The sequence below is a fragment of the Physeter macrocephalus genome, chromosome 6 (genome assembly GCF_002837175.3).
Source record: "Physeter macrocephalus isolate SW-GA chromosome 6, ASM283717v5, whole genome shotgun sequence".
NCBI classification, from domain to species: domain Eukaryota; kingdom Metazoa; phylum Chordata; class Mammalia; order Artiodactyla; family Physeteridae; genus Physeter; species Physeter macrocephalus.
The window spans coordinates 17756951-17784383 of NC_041219.1; the positions used below are offsets into that span (position 1 = coordinate 17756951).

Consider the following 27433-nt stretch of genomic DNA (forward strand, 5'->3'; position numbering starts at 1 on the left):
AAAAAAAAAAAAAAAGAAGAAGAAGAAATATATGAAATGTATGTACACAGTTTGCTCCTAAAAGTTCATTTCTCATTATAAAACTGTAGTGGTTTATATTTTTTTTTCTTTTTACCATTCACGCTTGATATAAATTCTACATTATGTACTATGGTTACAGACATTAATTTGCTAGGCATTAGTCTATACACTACAAAGGCCAGCCTCCAGTTCAGCTGCATTAAATAGGTAATATATTTTGTTTAAAGTTTCAATTAAACCCAGGACCAGAAGATATATGGTCCCTATGGGGAGTTTGAACATTTTCATGCCAGTGCTGGGATTGCCTAAGGATCATGCTTAGGTCTAGATGTTGCTTGCTTTCCCGGAAATATTATATGAGACAGTTGATTATATTTCACTGCTCTTAAAACCACACGAGCCCACCTGTTACATTAATTCATACTTTTGCCAGTTTAGTGGTAAAGGAAAAGACTGAGACTTAAAAACTTTATTTTTAAATTGAGTTATAAGGAAATGAATATATTCAAATTAATACGTAGTTATGTCCTTATTCTCTGATTCCCAAATAATTTCAATATGTTCTGCTTGAAAAATATGTTTTCTGAGGCTTCAGTAGAAATAAATGAGAAAAAAAAAAGTGTATATTTTACTCTCTTATTGGGCACTATCCACGGAGTGGATCTTTTACTCAGTAATAAATATGGGTTGGATTGTTCTCAGAAAATTAAAGTGATGCTATGTTATACTTGGAAAATTAACTAAACTTCGAATTCTGACATTCTTAAAAGATGCCAATTTTGATGACATTTCGATGAAATGGACATAATCATGAGGAAGAAGAAAATCTTGTAGGAAGGATACAATCTTGAAAATCAATGTCAAGAAAACGATAAATTGTTGCACATATTTAGAATAGGCCAGTAATACAAATGAAGTTAAAAATTAGAAAATCTTGTAGGAAGGATACAATCTTGAAAATCAATGTCAAGAAAACGATAAATTGTTGCACATATTTAGAATAGGCCAGTAATACAAATGAAGTTAAAAATTAAATACATTACTAATTGTACATACTTTGCTCTGTGTGTATTTATATCGGCTTTTCTTAATAGGTAGGGAAAAGTTGTTTCCTACATGAAAATCTTATTTAACTCCCCCATGAACTGTTACTTAGTTGTGATTTTATTTACACTGAGTGAAGCTATTGTCATATTCAAATTGAATAAAGCATTAAAATAGAACATGCAAAGTTTTGTTCCAGATTACAAGTCTTTTTTTTGCCAACATGTAAATTATGAGTATGGGGTTCTGTGAGCTATTGTAGAATCTTATTTTTAAGTATTCATTAAAAATAGAATGAATTTTTAAATTTTTGATATATCTTAGTAATTAACATTAATATAAAAATTTATAGTATAAAATAAATTATTCATTACATATTATAGAGACATATTGCTTGATCCAGGAATACATATGAAATGTAATCCTAAGAAGATGTGTATAAAACTGAAAATGCTTTTATTATTCTCTTCTCATGTCTTCCTTCAAATATTTATATCCTATTTATCTGAATACTATTATTTTCATTAATTCTTTCCAAGCTAGTACAACATTTACTCATTCTTTTTTCTTTTTTATGGTGTAAGCTTTGGGTTTTTCTAAACACAATTTAGAAATTCCTTGCATATATTTTTAGTATTCCCTAAATATTTCAGTTGTATTAAGCTGTTTTATTTTATTGCATTGTAATTCTCTTGATGACAGTATTATATTTTTTGGGAGCAGATCATCACCTCCAACATATACAGACACACACAAACACACACAGTCTCACTTTCTCTTTTTTATTTTAAAATCTGAACATTTTATGGGATTGTCTCCAACATTTGTTGATTGATTGCTCTTAGTGATTTATTTCCTTGAAAACATAAAGGAAATTGATTAGCCTAGAGAACTTCAGGATCCCCAGTTGCAAAAAGAGACATAGTAACATAGGCTCCTGGCTATTTTCCAAGTTAAATTTTGATGACACATCAGATGTTACCGGTATGTAACACTAGGTATTAGGAACCTTTTTAATTTTCACTGAAGTTTAACCTCTTTCTTCATGATTTGTGTTTTTACTTAATGAAACACATTTTCATTTTTTTCCCCTGCATTTCCTCTCTTTGCTTTAAAACTACCCTTTCTGGCTTCAAGGGTTTCCCCTTAAGTTTGGTGCTGTAAGGACTTGCTAAAGAATTACGTATTGAACCTTTTCATAACCCTCAGTTTAAGACTTGGATTATATTTCATTTACTTCCAATCACTCCGCCCCAAAGGAAGAAGTTATAATTGTTAAAGTCTGCTGTCAGATACTAAGTAGCCTTCCTAATTTCTGTAATCATTTTAATTTTTGTCTTTGTCTTTGCCTGCTCTGTTCACTACCTCTTAAGGATTTCCAATCAGGACTAATATATCTAAAGTAACTGTACTCTGTCATCTTTATGATACCATAAGGCTGAGGAAAATATTAGGATGGAAATACAAAAGATTCACAAAATTTGACAGCCAATAGTTACAGCAAGTTTATGACATAAATAAATAAAGGCCAGACTCCCTAATGTTTCTATGTTAATGCTAATACCATGAAGTAAAAAGTGAGAATTAAAATCACAGCAAGTTAAACTCTTGACATAATAGGCTCCTGATGTCATGTGGTTCTGTCCAACCCATAGATTCTAGAAAAAGAAGTTACTTGGAAATTTTTCTTCAGTGACATACTGGGCAAAAATGTAACATCTAAATTCAAGTTGATACATAATGATGTGATCAATTATTTCTCAGATATTTCTCAAGACTCTGTGGAGCCACTTCTTTTTTTTTTTTTTTTTTTTTTTGGAGCCACTTCTGAACTTAGGTTGGAGGACAGATAAAGAGATGAAGTGTCTTCGCTCTGGCTCTACACATCTCATAGTCTAATTTAAGATCAGAAAGATTATAATTGGTGAGGTAAGTCCTATAGATACATTAAAAAGACGGGGGACAGACAGGAGTTGGAATAAATGAAGAATTGAGTATAATCTTAAATAAGAAAAGTCAATTTTGTAAAAATTGCCATCTTTAATTGATCCCTGGATTATAATTCAGTAGCAATAAACATCTCAAAAATTTATCAAAAATTTGACAAAATGATTCTAAAGTTTATCTGGTAGACTTAACAGGGAAATAGAACTAAAAAGGTTTAGAGAAGAATAATGGGTGAGACTCGCTCTACTTGATATTAAGATATTAGTATCAATAGAAGCTACAGTAATTAGAGCAGTGTTGTCCTGGCATAAAAACAGAAAATCTGACTAGTAGGACAGAATGGAGACCCCAGAAACAGATCAAAATTTACTAAATCTTTATAGATAATAGATGTGGAATTAAATGTGATTGAGGGAAGGGAGTTTTTATAAAAGCTGATCTGGGAGAATTGATTAAATGTTTGGAAACAATAAAATTAGATATCTGCCTCACACCGTATGGTAAAATGTATTTCATGTGGAATAAGTAGCTAATTTTAATAATGAAACTATATAAGTAGAAGAGAATATATGTCCCCATGATGAAGAATAATTTTGTGCAAAATAGATAGTGGTTAAACTACAAAGGAAAAGTCAACTTGATTTGCATATGTAAAAATTAAAATAGTCTGAAATGAAAAGCTATTACCATCTTTTGCCTATTATAAGGAAAAGATAAATGTCTTAATTAAAAAATGGTTTTAAAAAATGGTTTAAAACCATTAAACAGTGACCCACAATTTTTAAAAATTGCTGGTTAAAATTTTATCAAAAAAGTTTGTGAAAATATATGCATTTTCATTAGTTCAAGAATTCTACTGCTATATATGTATTCTAAGATAATAAGATAAAAATTTTTTTAAAAAGATAATTACAAAGAAGGATGATAATTGCTGAAGTAGGTGTAGCACCTGCAAAAAAATTGGGAGGGGAATTTGAATACACAAAAAATTTATCTTGAATGAGAAAATATAATTTTGGAAAATTTATCATATTTTTTAGTATAGTTTTAAAATGCTAGAAGGAACCTAAATATTTAAAAGTAGCAAAATATTTTACTTATAATTGATTTTTTTCAAAATATAAAATAAATTCTGGAAAAACACCAAAATTTTACCAATCACTATCTATGAGTGATGGGATTCATCTGATTTAATAAAATTATCATCTTTCAGATTTTCTACAATGAGTAGATATGTTTGTAATTAGATAATAAATATAAATATTAAAAAAAAATTTTAAGGATTAATCAGGACTTGGGTTAGTCAATCTTGAGTAGATCATCTAGTAAATCCATGAATATGACAGTTCCTTTTTAAACTAACTAGGATATTGTCACTGGTTTATGAAATCACTATGTAAATTACTGGACAGTGATGAATCTACAAATGATTATATAATTTAGGGGATTAAGGAGTTATTTAGTCTTAGCCCCTCATTTTGTGGATGATAAACTAAGGTCTTGTCAAATAAACTGTTTGTCTATAACCATACAAAGTTTTAATGGAAAAGTAAGAATTAGAATCCCAGACATCTAATTACTCTTTTGGTATATAATTCATAATTCTGTGCTACATCATAATTATAAATAATTTCAGCAGATAGATGGACAAACCAAGTTAATCAGTCAATTAATTAAAATGTGTTTATTTCATTTTAAAATTATGTGGCAAAATTAGTTCCTAAGGAAAGAATTAAAAGTAACATATAAAAATAAATCATAAACTTGAAGATGGGTAAAGTGCTCATTAAAAGAAAAATGACCAGCACAGAAAAACACTACTTATAAAAACCATCAATATAGGACTTCCCTGGTGGTGCATTGGTTAAGAATCCGCCTGCCAATGCAGGGGACACAGCTTCAAGCCCTGGTCCAGGAAGATCCCACATGCTGAGGAGCAGCTAAGCCTGTGCGCCACAGCTACTGAAGCCCACACACCTAGATCCCGTGCTCTGCAACAAGAGAAGCCACCACAATGAGAAGACCGCGCACCACATTGAAGAGTAGACCACTCTCACCGCAACTAGAGAAAGCCCGCACACAGCAACGGAGACCCAATGCAGCCAAAATAAAGAAAGAAAACAAACCTGATATCTTAAATGGAATAGAAGCATTTCTTAAAAATGGAATGATTACGTTAGTGACCAGCCAAGTCCTTAAGCTGGGAGAGCTTAGAAATTAGACAGATTACCATAGAACGCCTAACCTTCAGGCAAAGTATCCTAAAACACTTGCAATATTGACAATCAGATGCTTTCACCATATCAGCAGCAGAAAGCCTGCTAGAAATCATGTAGGGCTATTTTCTGAATGCGCCTATTCTTTACAGGCCAGAAAAACGCTATAACCTACGTGAGCCCTTTTACAAAGGTAGCATTTCTCCCCAGTGTGCTGGTGTCGCTGTATTTTACAAACATTCTTCTGAAACTTTTAGAACTTCTCAACTTATAGCTAGGCACATGCAATTCAGTGTTGTTCGCACCTTTTGCACTCATGTTCCATTGTTCACTGTGGTTTTGCTCATAACCACTTAGCATCTGTTTTATTATTTACTTGATATTTTTCTTCATTCTAAAACATATCTATGAAATCACATTTTTAAACACAGATTAAATGAAATTTATAAGTACTAAATTAAAAAAATTTTTTGTGTTGTTTCATGTGCACCTAAAAATCAAACTTTGGAAAATACTGATAAATATATTTCTCTCAGAAGATTGTAAGTACCATGAAGGCAGGAATGAATGCTACCTCATTAGCCTTTAGGTTTACCATCATATGTATTATCCATGATGGCTAACCTAAATTGATATGCAAGATATGTATTTAAGAATTTTTTTTTTTTTTTTTTGGCTGAGCCATGTGGCATGCGGGATCTTAGTTCCCTGACCAGGGATCGAACCTGTGCCCCCTGCATTAGGAGCGTAAAGTCTTAACCACTGGACCACCAGGGAAGTCCCTATTTAAGAATTTTTTAAAAGAGATTTAACAATTACTGTAAGAATTGAGAAAGGGGTGAATACTTTTGGTACATGTGGTCAAAAAAATTTTTTTAAGTTGGGGAGGAGGGATAGATTGGGAGTTTGGGATTGACATGTACACATTGCTTTATTTAAAATAGATAACCAACAAGGACCTACTGTATAGCACAGGGAACTCTGCTCAATGTTCTGTAATAACCTAGATGGGAAAAGAATTTGAAAAAGAATAGATACATGTATATGTATAACTGAATCACTTTGCTGTACACCTGAAACTAACACTACATTGTTAATCAAATATACTCCAATATAAAATAAAAATTAGAAAAAATAGGGAATTTGGAGGGTGGAGGAATTGCTTGACGTGGTCAAAAGATACAAACTTCCAGTTATAAGACAAAGACGTACTAGGGATGTAATGTACAACATGATGACTGTAGTTTACACTGCTGTATGATGTATTTGCTTAGGGAGTAGATCCTCAAAGTTCTCATAACAGGGAAAAGAGCATTATTTTGTATCCATATGACATGATGCTTATTAACTAACCTTACTGTGGTAATCATTTCACAATATATATGTCAAGTCATAATGCTGTACACCTTAAACTTTTACAGTGCTGTATGCCACTTATATCTAAATGAAGCTGAAAAAAAATAGGGAATCTAAACTGAATCTTAACATAGAAATATATTCTCTTGAGCAAGGGCAGGAGAAACAAAAGGTAACACTAGCAGATAGGGGTAGTATGTACCCCTACATGCTCTATTCTTTGTCTGGTAGCTGGAGCTGTCCAGTAACTTGAAACATGAAAATTAGTGAGATCTGGACTCTTACATCATCAATAATCCAGCATTCTTTCCTTCGAGGAGTTAGTCTTTGCCTGGATTATTTAGATTCAGGGCTTTTTAGGGAGGAAGAGTGACATTATTTGTTCTACATCTGAAACTGGTTTATATCTGCCTGAAGCCAGCCTGGAGACATCGAAATCCCTTTTGTCTGTGAGTGAATTGGAAATAAATCTGGGTGATGAACCTGATCACTACATCATCACACTGCAAATCTTTGAATTCTTACGAAAGTACCTCTATTATGTCATTTTTGTGTGTGTGTATGTAGGGTGATAAAGAAAAATAGTCATCATTGCTTCTTTCCTCCTGGGTAGTATAAACATTTTTTTTCTATTATTGTAAGCTAAGAAGAATTATAGTACCAGAGAAGATGACTTAACCCTCCTCCCTCCACCCCATTCCCGATCAAGTATCTTCATTCCCTTCCTTATTGAATTTACTGAACTTTCTTTTCCTGTGGCCATTTCCTTTATGGGATTTTTATGATTTTAATATTTTAATCAAGCTTGAAGGATTACATGTATGCCATTCTCTCCTAATACTGAATCCACTGATGGCACTTTTTGCAGTTATTTTATCCCTTCTCCAATTATTTTTTTATAGTATTTGGACAGAGTGGAATAGTAGAAAGGAAAAGAGAGAATCCAATCTGAATCCTGAATCTGTCATTTGCTTGTTTTTGAACACTGAGCAAGTTGGTTAAGCTTAATGACCCACAGTCACTTCGTTTGTAAAATGAGACCAATACTAATTAGAGTGTAGGCATAATATAAAAAGTATAAAGATAATGGGGGGGGAGTGGGAGGGAGGCCCAAGAGAGAGGGGATATATGTATACATATAGCTGATTCACTTCATTGTACAGCAGAAACTAACACAACATTGTAAAGCAACTATACTCCAAAAATATATATATATATAATACTTTAGTAGGTATTCAATAAGTAATAAACTTTATATAGTAGGTAGCTTAATGCATTGGCAAAAAGTATGGGCTTTCGAGGCATTCACACCTTTTAAGATAGGATTATTAACTATTCAAGTCACTTATTATTCCTGTACCTTCCTCCACATTCACAAATGAGTGTTCTAACCCCTTGTATGAATTAGAAATGAGAAATATGAGGCTCCTACCTTGGCAGTGCCAGGGATATAGCAAGTACTTGAGCTTATATTGTTTGTTGCCTGAATCTTTATTGAGTTGCCTTTTAAACACATTTAAATTCATCCATGATCATTTTTCTTGCATTTTAGGTTTTGCATCTTGATTTTATTACCACTTTTATGGGCTGTTTTGTGTTAAGGTTAACCTTAGGACTAAAGTACATCTTATATGCTACATATTTCCCTCTTAATAATTGAATAAAGTATGAGGCAGAAACGTTTTTAAAGGTCAGCCGTGGATTATTATTGCTCTTCCTTATTCCTTTAATTCAATAGAGAAGCCCAAGGCAAAGTGAAATGAACTTGATGGCCAGTGTATCATAAGCTAGAAAACAATTTTCCGTGAGTGAGGCAGAGTATAATTTTCACCTGAGCTGGAGACTTGGAAGTTTGTGATTGTTCACTACCAACAGGTTAGCAATGCACTGAGGTCAGGTCGTCCTGGGTTTGAATTGCAGTTTTACCACTTTCTACGTTTATGGTTTTGTGTGTTTGATTTAGCCACTGTGCTTTTCAATTTTCTTATCTGTAAAATCCAGGTAATTAAGGATGTTCCTTAATTTAAAACATGAGATACATAAGCAACTAATATAGAGATTGGAAAATATGTTTCATCTCACAAGCCTAATTTGAAAAGTTAGTTGGTACTGGCTGAATGAGGGTGATGCGTTAAGGCCCCTTGTGGGGCTAAGTGAGAAAACATTCTGTGTGCCCAAAGGTATAGAATGGGAGGAGTGGCTGCATGTAAGTCAGACATTTGCTCCCTATAGCTTGCTACCCTATTTTGTAATAAACATTCAATGAATATTATTGTCATTGTTATTACTGAGATGCACTGAACGGTTACATCAAGTTTTTCTAAGTTGTAATTTATGGGATTTTTATGATTTTAATACTTTAATCAAGCTTGAAGGATTACATGTATACCATTCTCTCCTAATACTGAATCCACTGATGGCACTTTTTGCAGTTATTTTATCCCTTCTCCAATTATTTTTTTATAGTATTTGGACAGAGTGGAATAGTAGAAAGGAAAAGAGAGAATCCAATCTGAATCCTGAATCTGTCATTTGCTTGTTTTTGAACACTGAGCAAGTTGGTTAAGCTTAATGACCCACAGTCACTTCGTTTGTAAAATGAGACCAATACTAATTAGAGTGTAGGCATAATATAAAAAGTATAAAGATAATGGGGGGGGAGTGGGAGGGAGGCCCAAGAGAGAGGGGATATATGTATACATATAGCTGATTCACTTCATTGTACAGCAGAAACTAACACAACATTGTAAAGCAACTATACTCCAAAAATATATATATATATAATACTTTAGTAGGTATTCAATAAGTAATAAACTTTATATAGTAGGTAGCTTAATGCATTGGCAAAAAGTATGGGCTTTCGAGGCATTCACACCTTTTAAGATAGGATTATTAACTATTCAAGTCACTTATTATTCCTGTACCTTCCTCCACATTCACAAATGAGTGTTCTAACCCCTTGTATGAATTAGAAATGAGAAATATGAGGCTCCTACCTTGGCAGTGCCAGGGATATAGCAAGTACTTGAGCTTATATTGTTTGTTGCCTGAATCTTTATTGAGTTGCCTTTTAAACACATTTAAATTCATCCATGATCATTTTTCTTGCATTTTAGGTTTTGCATCTTGATTTTATTACCACTTTTATGGGCTGTTTTGTGTTAAGGTTAACCTTAGGACTAAAGTACATCTTATATGCTACATATTTCCCTCTTAATAATTGAATAAAGTATGAGGCAGAAACGTTTTTAAAGGTCAGCCGTGGATTATTATTGCTCTTCCTTATTCCTTTAATTCAATAGAGAAGCCCAAGGCAAAGTGAAATGAACTTGATGGCCAGTGTATCATAAGCTAGAAAACAATTTTCCGTGAGTGAGGCAGAGTATAATTTTCACCTGAGCTGGAGACTTGGAAGTTTGTGATTGTTCACTACCAACAGGTTAGCAATGCACTGAGGTCAGGTCGTCCTGGGTTTGAATTGCAGTTTTACCACTTTCTACGTTTATGGTTTTGTGTGTTTGATTTAGCCACTGTGCTTTTCAATTTTCTTATCTGTAAAATCCAGGTAATTAAGGATGTTCCTTAATTTAAAACATGAGATACATAAGCAACTAATATAGAGATTGGAAAATATGTTTCATCTCACAAGCCTAATTTGAAAAGTTAGTTGGTACTGGCTGAATGAGGGTGATGCGTTAAGGCCCCTTGTGGGGCTAAGTGAGAAAACATTCTGTGTGCCCAAAGGTATAGAATGGGAGGAGTGGCTGCATGTAAGTCAGACATTTGCTCCCTATAGCTTGCTACCCTATTTTGTAATAAACATTCAATGAATATTATTGTCATTGTTATTACTGAGATGCACTGAACGGTTACATCAAGTTTTTCTAAGTTGTAATGAATAGTACCTAAGTAAGCTAGTTATTTACATTTTTCATATACTTGCCAAGATGCATTATGGCATTATATTTCTTATTTGTGCTCCTTTGGTATTTCCCCACCTCACAAGCTTTATAACTTAATAAGTTGCTTATGAGTTCTTAGTGAACAAAATAGTTCAACCTAAGTAGTTAGCAAATTAATAATATTTCATTTCAAAATGGGTTTTAATAATGATAGATTTCAGACTTGGAAAAAAATAGTGCACTTTCTGAAATGATTTTTTAAAAATCAGACACTTAAATATAAAGATTTGAATCTCGAAAGCACCTGGAATTGGGGTTCTCCTGCACTCTCTTTCTGTACAGGTAACTTACCTGTTACTATTCTACAAGTTAGTTGAATTTTTAATAAATGAAAAGTAGAAGCCATATTAAATGCAATGATTGTAGAACCTCTAAAAAGTGATCTATGAGCACTTGAAGACCCAAAGTAGAATTTCAGGTAAATTCCAAACAGAACCTATAATGCAGACCCATCTTTCAGCTCTAACTCTGAAATTAGTATGTGTTTTCTTCTGGCTTTAGAATCCCTTTTAGAAATAAATAGTTGGATTTGGTTTATCATTAATTGCTTTACAATTTTTAATATTCAGGATTGTACATCTTTTCTGTTACATAAATAATATCTAGTATTGTTTTAGTATGAAGAAGTGGTTCACTCTCCCTAAGGAAAATTACTATTTGTTTTGTTTGGAAATACTTATTAGTTCAACATGCCAAAAAGAAAATTGTATGACATTGTTTCACTTATTAGGAGATATTATAATTAAAAAATATAATTATCACAGAAACATGTAAAAAAATTTTTAAATCCATGCCTAATCCTACCACTCTAACAACTATGAATATTTTGTATATTTTATTCTAGTTTTTGGTCTTTGCTTCAGGATTTCTTGCACCTCACCCCGAGCATTTGATTAAATCTAACCAAATTCTTCTTAAATGCGAACACATTTTAAGCTTTAGGGAAAAAATTTTTTTTCGAGCTATCATTTTTATGATAATATAGTTTAGTGACTTTTCTCAGAACTAGAAACACATAGATGTGTGTGAGTGGTACCCACATTTTTATGCATGTTACATATAATTTGTCACCAATATTTTTACTAACCGGTCAAGCGAAGGGCACTCAAAAGGTCAGGAGACGCATATCAGTTCAATCCATCAAACATATTTCTATTGACAATGCTGTGCTAATGCAAAAAGAATTTGATTAAAATAAAAGGAAGCTAGCTCTTCTTTTGAAGCAAAGATGTACAACCAGTGTGGGTAACACATTTAGGAAAAGCCTCTGATTATTCCGCTAAATGGAAAAAGCCATCATAATTATGATTAGTTAAGCTGTAAAAGTCTGCTTGAAAAATAATGCAGGTCACCAGTCTGTTGCCTGGTCTCAGAAATTAAGTAGCTTCAACTTTTGCAGTGTTTATTATAGCTATAATATTTAACTTAAATACACAAATCATCTTAAAATATACTTTTACCATCAGGTGAGTATTCTTCCATACTATGAGCATAGAAGGGAGAGGGGGATGATAGTAAGCGGGCAACTGATACACTTTTGGCTTTATTTCCAATTTTTTTCTCTTGCTTGGCTATTAGTGAAATGCTATTTGGTGGGCAAAATTTGTGTAATTTGAAAGTAACAGCTTATGGCTGAAAGGCCTTAGACTAGCTTTGCACATGGTGATGGGCATGCTAAATAACTGTCAGATATTCACTGGATTTTCCAAAGGAAACTGGTAAATTTTATTTACTTATTAAAATATAAAATGCAAATAATTTCTGAAAAAAACTAAAATCTAGCACCATTCCTTAAACCCAAATATTTTTAACTCCTTCATTTAATCTTACTTTTCTCAACAAGGTTGTCAGCCTTAGAGGGTAGGACCTTGAACTTCTGTTGTCTAGGTCCTGCATAATACTCTCCAATTAGTAGTTATTCTATAAATACTTGAGTGTCTGAAGGAATGAATGAATGCGAATAAAAAAGAACAAATGATTGTACATAAGAAAGACCCAACCTTAAAAAAAAAAGAAATGATTTCAAAGCACATATTCTTGGGAGTTAGATGTTTCTAAGTTAAAAAAAAAAATCAAAGCTATATCATGTACTACATTTTTGACTTTTAGGCATTTCACTTAATTTCTCCAAACACAAGTTTTCTCATCTATGAAATAGACATGATGGTGACTTTTGGGGAATCAAATGAGGTAACGGATGAGAGTACTTGCCACAGAATCTGAAAATGTGTGGAATATAAACATGATGAGGTGATCTGTTGCAAATGTTCTTGGAAAGCTGTAGCCTCATACTGATTTTCATGATTCTCTTGCCAGGTGAAGCGTACATGCGACTAAGCAAGCTCCCTGAAGCAGAGCATTGGTATATGGAATCACTGAGATCCAAGACCGACCACATCCCTGCTCATCTCACCTATGGGAAACTGCTTGCTCTAACAGTGAGTAACTCCCTTTCTCACCCTTTAGAAACTGCTTCTGCCTGTGCAGACTGAGGCAGATAAGGTTTGAGGTACTGGTTCCTGGCCAGTTAACCCAGATTGTTAGGATTTAATGATGATAATACTAAGTTAGAACTCTGTACAGAAAAATATAGAAAAATGCATTCCTTTGGCTATGGGGTTTGCCATAGATAAAATATGATATGTATCCTTGATGTAACTTAATTGAAATGTATCAATGGAGAACTCCAAATGTGTGATTATATAATAAACTTGTCAAAATAACAATATTTATGTAACGACTATGTTCTCCAAGCCAGTGTTTAACCCCAGATTGGCTATAATGTGGAATTAAGTCTGATTCTTTCCAAAAAGCCAGCATTATATAAGATAACTGCGTGTGTGTCCATCACTGTCACCTAGAATTCCTACTAATTGGAAATCATTCTGTAAGAGACTTGGAGCCATCATTTGGCCACCCACTATGTGACAAGCTCTCTTGGCCACATTTCTGTGAAAGTGGTACTATTCGAAGCATAAGAAATTATTGATATTCTACCTTTGTGACTTACAAAAACTGTAATTTTATGCGCCTCAAAGTAATATTAATGTTTTTATTTTATACAATCAGGGATTGTTCAAAATATTTAAGTAACTTTTCACCCAGCTAATAAATGGTACAACTAGCCTCAGTCCTAATCTGAATCTATCTGTGTTATTTTAGTTATATCCCTTAATCTCTCTCCAATATTACTAAAAATAAATGAACACTAGCAAAACGTAGAGCAAATGGTCAGGAAAGTGATTTCTGACTGAATTCGTAGAAGGGTGTCTTATAATTATTTAAAAATAATAACATTTTAATTTCCCACAGAAGATGATAAGCTGAACACTTAAAAGTATTATGTATCCATTCTAAGATACCACTAAAATGTTACTAAAGAAATTATATAGGCAGACTAAGTAACCAGAAAACATCCCACTAAAAAATATCTAGATATGTCTAATAAACTACAACAGATATGCTCTTAATGCATGGCTGAGCTCAAGGTGTAGAAAGAGAATTTCCCGGGGATGGAAATGAAGCAATAACTAAACACTGGAACAGTAAACAGTAGGCTGTTCCTACAGCTGATTTGGGATAGTTTACCAGTTGCAATAACCCATGGGAAGCAGCTTATTGTTTGTTTTCCTTCTTGTTGGAATAAGAGACAAAACCTTGGACCAACAGAAAGCCAGGAATTAGACGCCTAAATAAAGCAGGAAAGTTCATATCCTCAGTGAAAGAATAATGTAGAAAAAGTTCACATACTGATACAAGAGGGCAGCATGAAAGTTTGTCCGTCTCAGCATGGAATCTGAAATCTTTGCAGAGAATTTGTCACTATCATCCTCCCTTACCAGGCTTTGAATTTACTTTACTTGAATGATCAGGGAATTCCTAGGCCAAGAAATTAAAGTCAGTCCACTAAAATCTCTAGCTGAAGACGTTACTGAAGGTGTCCTTTGAAAAAACACAGTTAAATCTAGAAGGAGTTACTAAGCGGGGAGCAAAAAGATTGGTGAATGGGGGCTTCCCTGGTGGCGCAGTGGTTGTGAGTCCGCCTGCCGATGCAGGGGACGCGGGTTCGTGTCCCGGTCCGGGAAGATCCCACATGCCGCGGAGCGGCTGGGCCCGTGAGCCATGGCCGCTGAGCCTGCGCGTCCGGAGCCTGTGCTCCGCAACAGGAGAGGCCACAGCAGTGAGAGGCCCGCGTACCGCAAAAAAAAAAAAAAAAAAAAAAAAAAAAAGACTGGTGAACAAAAAAATGGCGATTATGTGGGTAAATCAGAATAAACTTTTACTGAATAAAACTATTGAGAAGGAATAACCTCACAGGAACAATCAGAATGGGAGGGGAGATGAAATTTAAGCTGATTTTTGGAAGTCAGAAAGTAGAAAGAGGTATTACAACTGATTCGTCAGAACAGAGTAAACCACCATCTAAAGGGAGTTTGGAACGGGATAACAATGAGAAGAAAGCTGGAGAGACTCAAGACGTGGCGGCAGCTGTCGTAGAAGAGAGTGAGTTAAGGAGTATAAAATAGGGTAATCAGTTCTAACTTACATATGCAGCGGTCCACTTTCTCCCCATGTGCACCGTGCTAGCCAGCAGGCACTCACCTCCAAGTGGGGAAGGGTTGCTCACAGTGGTGGAGCAGTTGGGTGAGAGAGCTCCATGACTCAGGAACAGCTTGCCCAGTCAAAGGTGGAATGCAGAGGGGACTGAAAAGAGGATTGATTGAATGTTTTCCAGTGGAGTACTCAGATTGTCAGTACCGCTCCCCTGCCACCCGCAGAACACAAGCTACACAAAGTTCATACCCCCTCAGCAACGCATATACACACACCTCCCCTCCCAAGAAGTGGTTGCATTCTTATCTGGAGAAACTGAATCACTGTAGGGAAAAGATTTCCATATACCTACCTTTGGAGGTCCCTGAAAATGACTAGCTCCCAAACCGGACAAACAAAAGTGACTCCAGTCTAGAAAGCATACTTATGCCTAAGGAGTTCATTCAGCTTTTATTACTTTTAAATAACAATAGGCAACCAAGGATCGATCGTCAGTCATATTAGGAAAGCCTCAAATGTAAAAGATTGGAACTGAAACAAATGATTAGCAAAAGGAAACTGAAGGAAACAAAAGAAAAAAAAATCCTTAGAGTTGGTAATATAGGATTTTGTGAAGTGCAGGATGCCATAAAAAATAAATAATGAAAAAACAAGAAAGAGCTTTTGGAAGTTAAAAAAAAATGATGGCAAAACAATTTTCATTTGAAGGATAAGAAAATAAAGGTGAGTAAATGTTTTCATACATAAACATAAAGATGAAGAAAAGATATATGAAAGAAGAAATTATGAAGTAAATTAATATGAGGGCCCAAAAAAAAGAAGGAACAGAGAAAGGGAAAGAACATAACTTAGAATTGGAGGGTATAAGTTGCCGTTTTGGCCATCTATAGGATCATAATATGTCTAGTTTAATCAGTTAGAAAAAAATTATTTTACCTTATGAAAACCTGTTCCATTTCCTATTCTGATAGGCTGATAATTCACACAGCTCCATATAAAAATGGAATTCATATATAACTTTGGCCTCAACTACTGTCTTTGAGATGTCCTTATGGAATTCAAATGGAAACGTTTTTAATTAGATTGAGAAATGGCCACCTTCAAAGAATCTAGAAGTTTCAAATGCCTGATTTACCTCCCCACCAAAAATATCATTTAGAAACAAAAAAACTGAATGCTTAAATGTACTTAATTCTGATTATACCTAGATTGTGACACTAGTTTGGCTATAGAAACTACGTGTCTTTTAAAAATTTTTTTCCTTCTTCTTTTCACGCCTGAATAATTTAAGTTTCCTGCACCAAAAATATGATTTTACAGGCTGCTTTATTTTTCAGAAGGTATTTTTAAAAACAAGATTTAGCAGTTTTAATTTACTGAAACATATGGAAGGAAGGGAAGGAAAGACATGTATTACAATCAAATTTGAATCCCCCCCCCATCAAGAGAACTTTCATAGTTTCCGACTTGCTGATTAGATGAAATACAAATCCTATTATGGAATGGCTTAAACTCAAAGTGCCAAAAACTCCACAACCATCCTTAACAGTCTCTTTTTGAATTATGAGATTTGGCAAATTTCTGATCCCAGTGGATTGCTTTTGTCTGATTTTGGGTTTCTTGGCCTGGTAATATGCCATTGATTTAACACGGAATTGGCAAGGTAGAAAATGCCACACATTTGACTTCTGAATGCTTTAAATATAAAATATTTTAAAATGGAATTGGCTATTACTCTCAAGGGACGAAGAATAGAAATGGAATTGTGTTTTTACTGTTCCATCAAAACTGACCAAAGGCAAAATGTGTAAAACTGATGTGCAACAAAATTAGACTTAGGCTATAGAGTAGGACTTCATATAAAGAATTATATTTTTCTGAGACAAATTAGACAAAAAATTGATTGTTGGTGCTTTTATTATAGCCAGTGGAATGATTCACTCCAAGCATTTTTGTACAAAATTTTCTTTAAGAATTTGTAGTATTTACAAAAGTTCAAAAAGATTTTGAATTTCCCAGAATGCTCTGACAAATTCCATAGATCAAATCCTTTTTTATTTCTCTGACAAAAATGTCCCTTTCCTCTCTCTACCTGTTCAAATTTTATTTCCTTTGTGAAGTCTTGCCTGAGTCTTTCAAGCAGTTATTTTTTTCCTTTCTCTGTACTTCCATGGCACTGGTTTCAGTATCTCTATAATAGCACATTTTAGATTGAATGGCAGACATAAAATCTATGTCTTTTGACCCTGGACGTGGGACAGGGACTAAGTCTTAACTTATCTTTTTATATCTTTAGTATATGGCATTTCAGTATCTTGATAACTATCCCTGTACTCTCCTTTTGCATTTCCCTTGTTAAGTTACATAAGGGCTGGGCATAAGTCATTTTTTCTCCCCAGTTTTATTTAGATATAATTGACATATAGTACTGTATAAGTGAAAGGTATACAGGGTGCCTGACTTTTTAATATTTCTGTTTCCCTAGCCTGATTCTCATGTCCTCATTAGTCCCTTCATTTTGCCAACACATGTATTAAGATTTGTTAATCCGTGCTAGGCATCACTCTAATTCCCAATGATATATACTGAATAAATGAATGAGAGTGGCTTGATTGTAGAGTGGATACAGTGTAATCTTCCAAGACCCTGGAAGGGGAGGTGGTCACAAGAGGACTGTACATCTTTTGAGTGCCTGTGATTGATATATGTTATTTCATGAAGCTTTACAACGAGTACTGTCCTCTTTTTATAAATGAGGAAACTGAGCTTCAAAGATTTAAGGAATGTCCCCAAGAATAAATAAGCTACTAAATAGTAGAATTGGATACATCCTCAAGGATTTCTGAATTAAGCATCATTAATTTTCATTCTATATTAAATAATTTTGTGTGGAGCTTTTTCCCCCCTTTTATACTTGATCAGAGATTCTAAAAGGAAGTTAGTGCTCCTGCCTCCCCATTTTTTTTTTTAATAAAATTTATTTTTTGGCTGCGTTGGGTCTTTGTTTCTGCACGCGGGCTTTCACTAGTTGTGGCGAGCGGGGGCTACTCTTCATTGCAGTGTGTGGGCTTCTCACTGCCGTGCATGGGCTTCTCATTGCAGTGGCTTCTCTTGTTGCAGAGCACGGGCTCTAGGCACGTGGGCTTCAGTAGTTGTGGTGGGCAGGCTCGGTAGTTGTGGCACACGGGCTTAGTCGCTCCGCGGCATGTGGGATCTTCCCAGGCCAGGGATTGACCCTGTGTCCCCTGTATTGGCAGGCGGATTCTTAACCACTGTGCCACCAGGGAGATCCCATCCCCGTTTTTTATAACTTATTTTTAGACATTACCTCTAAATGCTAGTTTAGTTTGAATGGGCAAACGCATTTTTATTATTAGGCGTTATAGGTCATTAACTAAGGGTTTCGGCTATTGGCAAAACTTTTAACTTTTAACATTACCTTTTGGCTATTGGCACTTTTGGGTCCTACGTTACAACTCAAATACAGATGTTCCAGGGTACCCTAGAGAATAGTTAGTTCTGCTTTAGGGTCACTGGTAACCTCCTTGGTTATATATAGTTGGGCCTGGGTGACATCTCTTTAGAATATATGGAACTTTCATACCAATGTCATATCCAATTAAAATACTAAACACAAGCTCTCTTTAAAATTGATTTATTCTTTGTTTGAACTTTGTTACCTAGGGCTAATGCCATGAATTTAAAATTGGGCATGCATTACGAGAGAAAAGAAGGAATAACCTTTCCGTTATTATGGTGTTTCAGATGGTTTTATAGTTGTTTCTAAACCCGTGTGTGTTCTCTAGTTGTGTGTACATCCTTACTTTGATTTTTTTTTTTTTGGTCCTCCTTCCTTTTGTCTTTGTTCAATTTATTTCAGCCAAATATTTTGCAGTTTTTGTGAGCCAGTAAAATTAATATTGACTTAAATTGTAGTAAAAGCATCTTGGCTGTTAGCTTATTTTCCAGATTTAGGTTAGTAAGAGAGAAGGAAGGATATGGGAGACTCTGACAGTAATTCTTGATACAGCAAACCTTTATTTTGGCTACTGTATGGAAATACTGAGCCAGATTTCTGTGTCTAGCCAAAGTTAATTGGGCTACATAAAACTCCAGTTGTGAAAGTACTTGAAGTTCCATGGAAAAGTTCCATACCCCAGGCTAAAATGGTGTCAGTGTAGTCTATCTGGAGTGCAGCGCTGTGTGTTTCCTTGGGCCTTTTGTCATAATCATTACTATTTGGGGCTGAGATTATTTTTCCATTTGCTCCTCTTTAAAGCAAAGCTCTTCCCATTTTGCACGTTGACTAACATTTAGGTTCCTTTGTTTTATTATAATCACTGCACAGTCAAGTTTAGATTGGAGGGAGCAGGGAACAAAAAATTTTCCTGTGACTCTCACTGAATGATTATTATGGATATATACCATTGAAGTTGCAAGCTTATTCCGTGAAAAGAGAAGGCATATATCACATATATCATGCTACTGAAATATTGGATAACATATAGAAGAAAATGTAATTTAATATAGTGCTCAGCTAAACATTTTATATGAAATTGCCTCATCTAAACTTTATGATTTAGCATTCTGGAAGTTATCATTGTATTATTTTTACTCTGAAGCATAATGAATCTGATAGTTCTTTTTTATGCATTTTGATATACAGAATCAATCTTTTTTTTTAACTGAGGTATCTTTATAGAATCGATCTTGTAATTACGCTATTGCCATTGAGTGACCTAGGAATCCAAGTATCTCCAGAGTATTCCAGAGTTTTATTCTGCTTTTTTATGTCAGTTACTAAAAGTCATTGTTACAGATATTTTCTTTTGCCAGAAGTAACATTATTCTCAGAAATAATGTTCTCAGAATAATAATATTCTCAGAAATAATAAAACCAAAATACTCAAATTCTCAGGCATTGAAGGTCATGTGGAATAACTCTACCTGCTTTATATCTACATATCATGATGCTATGTTTGAAAAGAAATGTTAGCTTTTTACTTGGGGGTAAATAGGATGCTGCTGCTTTGAAACTAACTTAAATTTCATTGTTATTTTGTTTGGTTTCTATATTTGGTCTGTAGTTAGCATTTAGTGCAATTTAAATAGCCCAGCAAAAATAAATAAATAGCCCAGCAGGCTCAGGCCTCAAAATCCCCCAGGACTCTGCTATCCCATGTTATTGGAGGGATGCAGATGGAGAAGCCGTATGCCCTTAAATATAGCTTGGCTTTCTTGAAGGACTCTAAAAAAGCAATCCTTTATAAAAACCTGAATTCAATATACATTTTCTGAACCTGAATGTTGTGTCATGTTCTGTAATAAACAGTGGTGATGCAAAGACCAGCAGGGCGTTTCTTTGGTCTCAAGAAGACCTCAGTATGTTCTCTTTAGGGGAAATTATAACAACTATCTATAGTTACTTCAGTGGTGGGCTACCATGCTTAGGACTGGTGGAAATGGTTTTTGTTTCAGAAAGGACAATTATGTAGGTACCTTAATCTTATTTTCTTTTTAATTTTTATTAGAAACATGGGATTCCACACCACTTAGTAGGTATTTTTCTCCCACTTTGCAGTCCTTTAATTTGTTACATGAGCCCGTTGATACACAAAATGACTTGGCATCACGGTTTCCAGCTTGTTATCCTTTCTGCTACATCATGTTGACTCTCCTGTCATGTAATCAAGCATGAACACATTTTAATGTGTTTTAATGTGAGTTAATGTGAGTTAAATGTGAGTTAAACTCTGTAATTTTAATGTGAGTTAAACTGTTTGTAATTTATGTTTTATATTTTCCTAGTTTGATCATTGTTTAATGAAGAAATTTTGAGTATCTTTCCTTGTTAAAACAGCATCCTTGTCTAAGCCCCTGTTTATTACCTTTGAAAAAGGTGGTACTGACCGCATACATTTTCAAAAGCAAGTATGTTTCCTCCCAAGGGGTTGGATCAACACTTCATAAAAAAAAGTTGCCTGTTTTTTCCTGTAGCCTCTGGATGTGTATACATATATTCATACACACAGATACACACACACACACACACACACACACACACACACACACACACACACACACACACACAGAGGCATATATATAAAGGAAGCCACGTCTGTTCTAAGATGTGAAAGTTTTCATTTTTGCAGCCTCGTAAATAGGTTTATCAGCCCGTCCATGAACATGTTTACAAACCCATGACATTTTGGTCATTCCCCCTTATATTCATCTACATTGCATATGAGGCCGCTTGAGCCTCAGCAGCCTGAAGCATGACATCTGCAGACTTGTAGATTTTATCCTTAGTTTTTTATTAAAATTATACTTCTTCCAAACAATAGTTAATTCTGAGTTCAACTTTTTTTTCCCCCAAGTCCTGAGCTTCTAGGACCGTCTGAACTTCTCTTTCATTTCCTATCTCCCTTGACATCAATCTTCATCTCTTGCTTTCCTACCTAAAAAGAATTAAATATTACCAACAGGGTGGCCCCTGCCTCTGCCGCTTCTGTGATCAGGTTAATCACAGTACTTCCTGTAGTTAGCTCGTACTCTTTATCATGCAGTAAACTAGACATTGTGAATATGCTAGTCTATTATTTCTCACATAATCCCACGATTTAGGTACCTACTCTAGAGATGAGGAAACTGTGGTTCACAGAGGTTCAGACCTGTGTCCAAAGCCTCTTGCATTATAGTCGGTTTTTCTGAAAGCTGTACTTAAATTTCTCTTTAACCTTTTGTTAATTATGATCAACTATGGATATATGGTGCCTTGTGTGCATAAATGCCTAACTTCAAAATATGTAAAAATTGATTTTTAAATAAAATCTTTATTCAGTTTTTAGATTTTCTTATAATGCAGTTCTGAAGTGAAAAGACAACTTCTATGTATATCATTAAATTAAAGAAGAATTTTAACATGGGTAATTCAAAAAAGGATTTAGGTATCTATATATGTGAAGTAACACAAAAATAGTAATAGTGAAGTTGAAAGTTGAATTTTTAATTTAAATACGGTTTACATGGTGTACCTTATATGGTATATAGTTTCTCTTGTATTTTAAGTCTTGAAGGAAACATTACGATATTCCAAACTGAAGGGGAGCGCAAGGTCAGATGCCTGAGTGAAGTGACTGCTGACCTTTACCTGGTTAACTTTCAACTGATAGATAGTGAGTTGAAGCCAGAGCACCTGAGCACATACTGGCCTACAAATTTATTTAATAAATGTATTTATTTCTTCTCACAGTGAAAAGCATAATTCCTTTAAAAGACTTAAAATTGCAGGACTCTTATTTCTGAGGTGTAATTGAGGCTCTTTGTCAAAAGTGACAGGATGGCGTACGTTCTTGTGCTGACACTAATTCAGTGTGCATTGTAGTAACAATACTTTAGGCAGAAGATGGTAACATGCAGAAGGATTGACTCTTAATATGACCCTTTGGTCCCTTTGACATTAACCATGTGGCACTGGGTTTAAGATGGGCACTGGCCATTAAATAATGCCATGTATTATAATGCCATATAATGGAAAAATAGGTAGTGTAATTGGTAGATGTAATGGTCAGTCTGGGAAATTCTTGTCCCTGAGCAATGGAACTTAAAGATATTATCCACTATAAAGATTGTTCTAGTTCTCATTTTTGGGGATGAAACAACACTAGCTAGAAGAAGAACAGAATTTCCGTCTGCTTGAATCAGAAATTTACTCACTTTAAGCAGAAAATTACTGATCAGGAGTATTTTATTTTAAGGTATCTTTGCATATCTCAAAGAGATTACCTCAGTAGAGGTAAAGGGTTAAGTTGAAATCTATTGCTTTGGCTAAAGGTAGTTTTCCCTGAAGGTGTCTGTTTTTCTCTTTCCACCCAGGATGCACATTTGCCACAAGTGGTAATTATCTTCTCCACTCTGTTTCCACTTGGGTGGAAGAGGGGTCCTCCATCCTCTCCCCCTCACCACTTCAACAGTTCTCAACCTATTTATATAAATAACTGTGTATACATGGCACTTATTAAATTTGATACCTTTTAATGATAACAAAGCTGATTCAAATAGTAATGCTACATGACAAGGGTTGCTTTTACTTGATTGTAAGATGGGGAATTTCAAATACGGTGAAGTTTAAGGGTACCAAGAAGATTTTACCACTGCCATTATTGCTTTGATAGTTTCTGTTAAAGCAGTATTCCCAGAAGGTACAAAATACATTCCCCAAGTGTATTCCATAGACATTAGCACGTCTAGGTGTTCCTTTGAAAAAATTAAGTAAGCAAATAGTGTGGGAGAAACTGTAATAATTTTCCTAGCTCTGAAGTCTTCTTTGTCTAAAATTAATACTCTAGCTTTCTTTTGATTAGCCTTAGCCTGGTTTATCTATATCTGTCCCTTTGCTTTACCTATTAGAGTCTTTATATTTAAAGTAGATTTCTTGTAGACAACATATAGTTGGGCCCTGTATTATTATCATTATTCACTCTGACAATCTCTATCTTTTAATTGGTACATTTAGACCATTCATATTTAGAGTGATAATTGATATATTTGAATTAATATCAACCAGGTTTGTAACTGTTCTCTATTTGTTACCAAAGGCTTCTTCCTTCTCTGTTTTTTTTTCCACCTTATTTTTTTTATTGTAGTAAAAAAAGAAAGCAAAAATTTCTATCATAACCATTTCTAAGTATATAATACAGTAGTGTTAACTATGTGCACATTGTTTTGCAACAGATCTTGAAAAACAACTTTTCATCTTGTAAAACTGAAACTCATTACCCGTCGAACAAGTTTTCAGTTTTTCACTGTTGAATATGAAGTTAGCTCTAGGTTTTTCACATATGGCCTTTATTATGTTGACATAATTTCCTTCTATTACTAGTATCTTGAGTGTTTTTTATCATGAAAGGTTATTGAATTTTGTCAAATGCTTTTCCTGCATCAATCGAGATGATCATGTGAATTCCCTCAGTTTTTATTTGTCCAAAAAGTCTTTATTTCTACTTCACTTTCTAAGGAAAATTTTGCTGGATATAAAATTCTAGTTTTGTAGTTTCTTTCTTCTTTCAACATTTTCAGTGTTTTACTCTACTGTCTTCTTGCTTGATGGTTTCTGATTAGAAGTCCAATGAAATTCTTAACCTTGTTGCTCCATTGGTAAGGTGTTCTTTTTTCCCCTCTGACTTTAAGATTTTCTCTTTGCCTTTAGTTTTCTACAGTTTTTACATACTCTGCCTAGGCTTATTATTTTTGGAATTTATCTGGTTTAGTGTTCTCTGAGTTTTCTGAATCTATGGTTTGGCATCTATCGTTAATTTTGGAAAGTTCTCCATCATTATTACTTTAAATATTTCTTCTGCCCTCTTGTCTTTCTTCCCTTTCTGATATTCTAGTTACTCATGTGTTACGTTTTGAAATTTTCCTATAGTTCTGGGATGTTCTGTACATTTCATTCATTTTTCTCATTACATTTCAGTTTGGGAAGTTTATATTGACCTATCTTCAAACTCATTGATTCTTTCCTGGTCATGCTGAGTCTTCTGATGATCCCATCAAATGCGTTCTTCATGTCTGTTATGATTTCTAGCATTTCCTTTTAATTCTTTCTTAGAACTTCTCTCTGCTTACATTACACATCTGTTCTTGAATGTTGTCTACTTTTTCCATTAGAGTCCTTAACATATTAATCATAGGTATTTTCAGTTCCCTGTCAGACAATTCCAACATCTGTTTCATATTGCAACATCTTATTATGGTTCCAATGCTAGCTTTGTCTTTTCGGACTATGTTTTTCTTTCCTTTGGTCATGCCTTGTAATTTTTTTGTTGAATGTTGTATATGTTGAATTCATAATAGGAATTCAAATTATTAGGCCTCTAATATGAAGATTTATGTTAATCTGGCTGGGATTTCAGCATTGTTTAGTGTTTGTTGTAGCTATTGGTGCTAACAGCTTCAAATTTCTCTAGTGTCCTTGTTTTTAATCTCCATCTTGGTGTTAGGCTTTCCTTAATCCTCTTTCTCAGAGAGACTGTGTGTCTTGAAGCTGTTTCAGGTATACTTCAGTATTATCATACTGGAGCCCTGTCGTGGGGGTGTTAGGTATGGTGGAGGGGGAATGTTCTATAATTGTTCAGTTAAATCTCAGTCTTTGATTCAGCCTGTGTCTCTGTCCCATGACCTTCACATGTTTTTCTGCTTATAGAGCTACCCGCCCCTCACCACCTTAGATGAGACAAGAAAGCTAGAGGAGGATGAAGTCAGAGAGTGCCTTTTTGCCGCAGCTCTTTAAAAGGCTCTAGTAAAGTCTTTTACCTTGGAGAATCAGGCCTTTGTTATTGAGAAGGCTCTGGATATATTTCACAAGGATTACTCTTCTTCCCTTGCCCTCACCACGAGGGGATCTTTTTTGGTTCTCCACTATGAGAACCTGGTCGAGTTCTTGGAAATAAAGACCATGAAAGAGTGGGACCCCGCCCCGCCCCCTCAGGACTGGCCTTCAGGAATTTCTCACTCTCCAGCTAGTCCACGGTCCACCTCCAGCGAGTCATCAAAAGTACCACTTAAAGTATGCCTACCTGTTCATGGCTCCATTGGTTTCTGCATCAGATAAGCCGATCTTGACTGTGACTGTCTCTGTTTCTGTTTGTTTATCTCAATCTATGTCTGAATATACTGGGAATTGCAGGTATTCATGGGACGTGTTGTATATTTTTGTTTTCCTGTGGCTCGAAGAATAATGTATGTAGTAAATGCTCAGTAGTTATTTTCTTAGTATTTCAAAGGTATAGAAACAGATGTTTAGAAAAATATATTTGATCACATAGCTTGCCTCCCTTCTCCATTAGCACTCCCATCACCTTAGAGGGGATGCATCCGTAATATATGAACACTGGCTCCAGATTGCCTGGCATGTTCTACCACTTATTAGCTCGGTGATCTTGGTTATGTTATTTAACTTCTCTCTATCTTATTCTGCCTGTTTGTATAATGAGGGCAAAAGTATTTCCTTCTTGAGAGGGTCCAGAAGTTAAGTGAGTCTAAATGTATTATAAAAGCATTTAGAATACTGCCAGGTATGTATGTTGTAAGGACTCAATAATTGTTAGCAATTAACAGTAAGAACAATATCATGATTCTTACTCAGTAAAATCTTTATGTCTTTGTGTGACATGGAGCATTGTTTATTATTTGGCCACAGCCTTTCTCATTAAACCTCATCAGCCATTATCCCCCCACAATATTAAACTTCTAATGGCTCCCTAAGTATGTTAAGAAAGAATCTATTCATTCTTTGTCTTTTCCAAGCATGCTGCTTGCTGCCTTGGCCTAGAATATCTTTTTCCTTTATCTCCACTTGGCAAAGCCCTATCCATCCATCCAGTTTCATCTTTAACACTACGTTCCATAAAACAGTGACTGATTCTTCCAGGCAGCCTTCATGCTTCTCTTCCAGGGTTCTTATTGCACGTGAATATCTGTGATAGCTGAATACTAATGTATTACTATTGGTTGCTTTTTTTAGGCAATGAGAGTAGAGACCCTGTCTCTTCATTACTGTTACTAGCTTGGTGCTTGGCACATAGTTATTCAATAAATATTTATTGAATGAATGTAAATGAAATGACTTTGAAGCAGAGATTGGCCGAATTCACATAAAAGTTTTCTGTCAGGGCATAGCACTGATACATCACTACCCTTCCCCACTGATTCGATTCTTCTGTTATCTGTGCTCTCATGAAAGTGGCTCCATCACCTTCTGTTACTGTTAGTCATTTTCATGTCTGTCTTCCCCACTAGACTGAGAACAGCTCGGTCTTACTCATTTTTTTCAGATGCCAAGGGAGGGTCTCATACAGCAATAACTATTTGTTGGACACATTATTTCAGTGTTGCATGGTGGAAGGAGAGGGTGAGAGAAAGGAACAATAAAAGTTTGAAGGAATAAACGGCAAGGGGGTTATACAAGTAATTAGGAAAGAGAAAAAAAGTGATGTTTTAAGTAGGTTCAAGTAAATAAAAAATATCAGAACTTATTTTTTGTTCTATTGATTAAAAATGTCAAAGTCCTCAGCATTAAAAAGGGATTGAAGAGTGAATTTAAAGGGTCAAATAATTGGATAACAACATTTTGGGGAGTGAAATTTCTTTCTTTTTTTTAATCTCAGTAAAAATCATATGGTAACCCTACGAATATAGAAATCCTGATTACTACTATTGAATGATAGAAATGAAAAAAACACAAAATTGAATATATTCCTTTATTTTTTTCTGTTTGGTGACATAGCGAAGCATGATCTTCTGGCTCTCTGTTTTGCTCTGATAGCCTTGGAA

The 27433-nt window shown here is 34.7% G+C and overlaps 1 protein-coding gene across 1 annotated transcript in view; it reads left to right on the plus strand.

Annotated features, from left to right (window-relative positions):
• Nucleotides 1-27433, plus strand: part of TMTC2 (transmembrane O-mannosyltransferase targeting cadherins 2) — a 439654-nt gene that overhangs the window by 305887 nt on the left and 106334 nt on the right. Inside the window, exon 6 of the mRNA XM_024122943.2 lies at nt 12863-12984. Within this exon, the coding sequence (XP_023978711.1) occupies nt 12863-12984 (122 nt within the window). The remainder of the gene's footprint in view (nt 1-12862; nt 12985-27433) is intronic.